Source organism: Sinocyclocheilus grahami, unplaced genomic scaffold, assembly GCF_001515645.1.
Source record: "Sinocyclocheilus grahami isolate Dianchi unplaced genomic scaffold, SAMN03320097.WGS_v1.1 scaffold9.1, whole genome shotgun sequence".
Taxonomy (NCBI): domain Eukaryota; kingdom Metazoa; phylum Chordata; class Actinopteri; order Cypriniformes; family Cyprinidae; genus Sinocyclocheilus; species Sinocyclocheilus grahami.
Genome location: NW_015505188.1, coordinates 1093609 through 1096148, shown reverse-complemented (window position 1 = coordinate 1096148; position 2540 = coordinate 1093609). Strand labels below are relative to the sequence as shown.

At 34.2% G+C, this 2540-nt stretch overlaps 1 protein-coding gene across 1 annotated transcript in view; it reads left to right on the top strand.

The window, feature by feature from the left end:
• The first annotated feature begins 335 nt into the window (after positions 1 to 335).
• LOC107591749 (E3 ubiquitin-protein ligase RNF216-like) overlaps positions 336 to 2540 on the top strand; it is a 4654-nt gene continuing 2449 nt past the window's right edge. Inside the window, exon 1 of the mRNA XM_016280990.1 lies at positions 336 to 593. Within this exon, the coding sequence (XP_016136476.1) occupies positions 363 to 593 (231 nt within the window). The 5' untranslated portion in view covers positions 336 to 362. The remainder of the gene's footprint in view (positions 594 to 2540) is intronic.

Here is a 2540-nt window from a genome sequence, read left to right as displayed (position 1 = left end):
GTTGCTGTCTGTATAAAACTGTTTATTTGACAGATTTTTTTTCTCTTTTTTCCCCGTTTCATATTACAATGATTTATTTCTGTTGATTTTAGTAAATATTATGTCAAAAGAAAAATATTTAAGTGCAGCAATTTTTATGCTTGCATTATTTGCTTTTAAATCAAATTTATATTTAAATAGTGTGAAATCATATATATCAACATTATATGAACGATCGACCACCCTGCTTTCCAAGATATCAGCATCAGCCATCAAACAACCTGTATCTGTTGACCACTACTTAAAATGCAGTCTAGGTAGGCAGCTCACAGTTTTTTCCAGTAGTGTTTGCATGTAAACTGAACCCAAATGTCTTTTGTTTCATGGCCAGTGAGGAAAAGATGACTGCTGCCCGTGTCAGGAAGTGCCACAAGTGTGCCACAGGTCTAGTGAAGTCGGAGGGCTGCAACCGGATGTCGTGTCGCTGCGGCGCGTTCATGTGCTACCTCTGCCGGGAGCCTATTAACGGCTACAACCACTTCTGCCAGCACGCTCGCTCACCTGGTGCCCCCTGCCGACACTGCAAGAAGTGCTCACTGTGGACAGACCCCACGGTAAATGACACACTACACTTCAGATTTCATGTCTTTTGTTTTGAGAGAGGCTCCTTTCATGCTCAACGTTAGCGTGCGATCATCCTTGAAAAGCAGCAAACACCTTTACTTTCTATACATCTACTCGTTTTACAACAGGTTTAGTCCTCCAGGTTTAGTGTAAAACATGTTCAAGTCTTTTGTTCACTAACCTTGAGCGGATCACTCCTGTTACATGCTGCTCCTTTTTGACCCTCATTTTGTAATGTGTTTGGAGCTGTTAATTGATTAAATTACATGATTTGCATTTATGTATTTTGTTTATATTAATTTATTTACTTTTTTATTTTTTCATTTGATTTGTTCTATAATTAACAGACCAACATTAAAACATTAAAAACATTACATTTATATTTTAATTGCATAATTTTTGAGATAATAAATTGCAATACATTAACATGTTAAGTGGACAGGCCTAATGTGATGGATTGATAGATTGTTCATTATAAGAGTGATTCAGTCTTAGGATAAACACCAGGTGATATATGTTGTAATGGCTTTGTGTTGATTTTGTATACAGGACTCTTTGAGAGTATAACATATGAGAGGTGCTTGAGTGGAGCATGCTGCTTCTCATGCGTGTTGATGGATTAGGAGTGCTGAGAGGTTTCTACTGCAGGAATACTGCAGTTACCACAGTCAACCGTCATGCATTAGCCTCATATTATATAATAGACTGCTGAGAGCTACATCTTTAGCACTCAGTTTGCTATGACTAAAGCACAAAGTGCTCATTCATTATTCACAACATGCTGATAACCTTTCCATTTATTAATCATCAACCTAGATTTAAAAAATTAATGTTTCTAATTTATGTATTATGAATTATTGAATTCACCTATAAGTACTCCACATTGAGGCTACTTGTTTATGGCAAAATCATAATAATTGGAATTTTAATTTATTCGATTTATTCGATTCAATTTATTTGAAATGAACACACTAAAGGGAATTTTACATTTGATTATTTGTTTTTCTTGAATGCTTTTGTTTAGATGTAAAATGAAAAAGGTAATGCATTATTTGCTTTTTCTGGATTTTTTTTCTCATTTTGTCTCTCATAGTTGAGGTATACCTATGATGAAAATTACAGGCCTCTCTCATCTTTTTAAGTGGGAGAACTTGCACAATTGGTGGCTGACTAAATACTTTTTTGCCCCACTGTATTTGTTCTACTGTTGTTGTTGTTTTTTTGCATCTGTTCTTTTATAGAAGAAAATCTATATCTATTTATAATAACAAAGATAAAATAAAAAATAGCTATGTTGTGATTATTAATATAGTAATTATTATTAAGAAAAGAACTGGAGGAAAAGATGCAACTTTGCAGGTGTTTTGCTTTGGAACCTTCAGAAAACTATAACTCGATTTTTAAAAAAAATTACTTTGCTGACTATCGCCTTCAAAAGCTCAGTCATTTTTCGTCTGATTCCAACAAATCATACATCATTTGAAGGTCTTTTAATGGAGAAATAACATATTTTTTTAAAAATTGCTCATTGTGACTCATTTTGCCAGCACAGATCACACACACACACGCACAGGTTTGTTTTTGTGAAAAGTGGGGACATCCCATAGGCGTAATGGGTTTTATACTGTACAAACTGTATGTGCTATTGCCCTACACCAATCCTACCCCTAAACCTACCCCTTACAGGAAACTTTCTGCTATTTCAGATTTTCAATACACTCCATTCTGTGTGATTTATAAGTGTTTTGAAAAGTGGGGACATGGAGTAATGTCCTGAAAAGTCACCTTCTCCTTGTAATACCTATGTCATACCTTTGTCATTATACAAATTAATGTCCTCATTTGTCACAAAAAAGCACACACACACACACACATACACCCATATATATATATATATATATATATATATATATATATATATATATATATATTAGGGA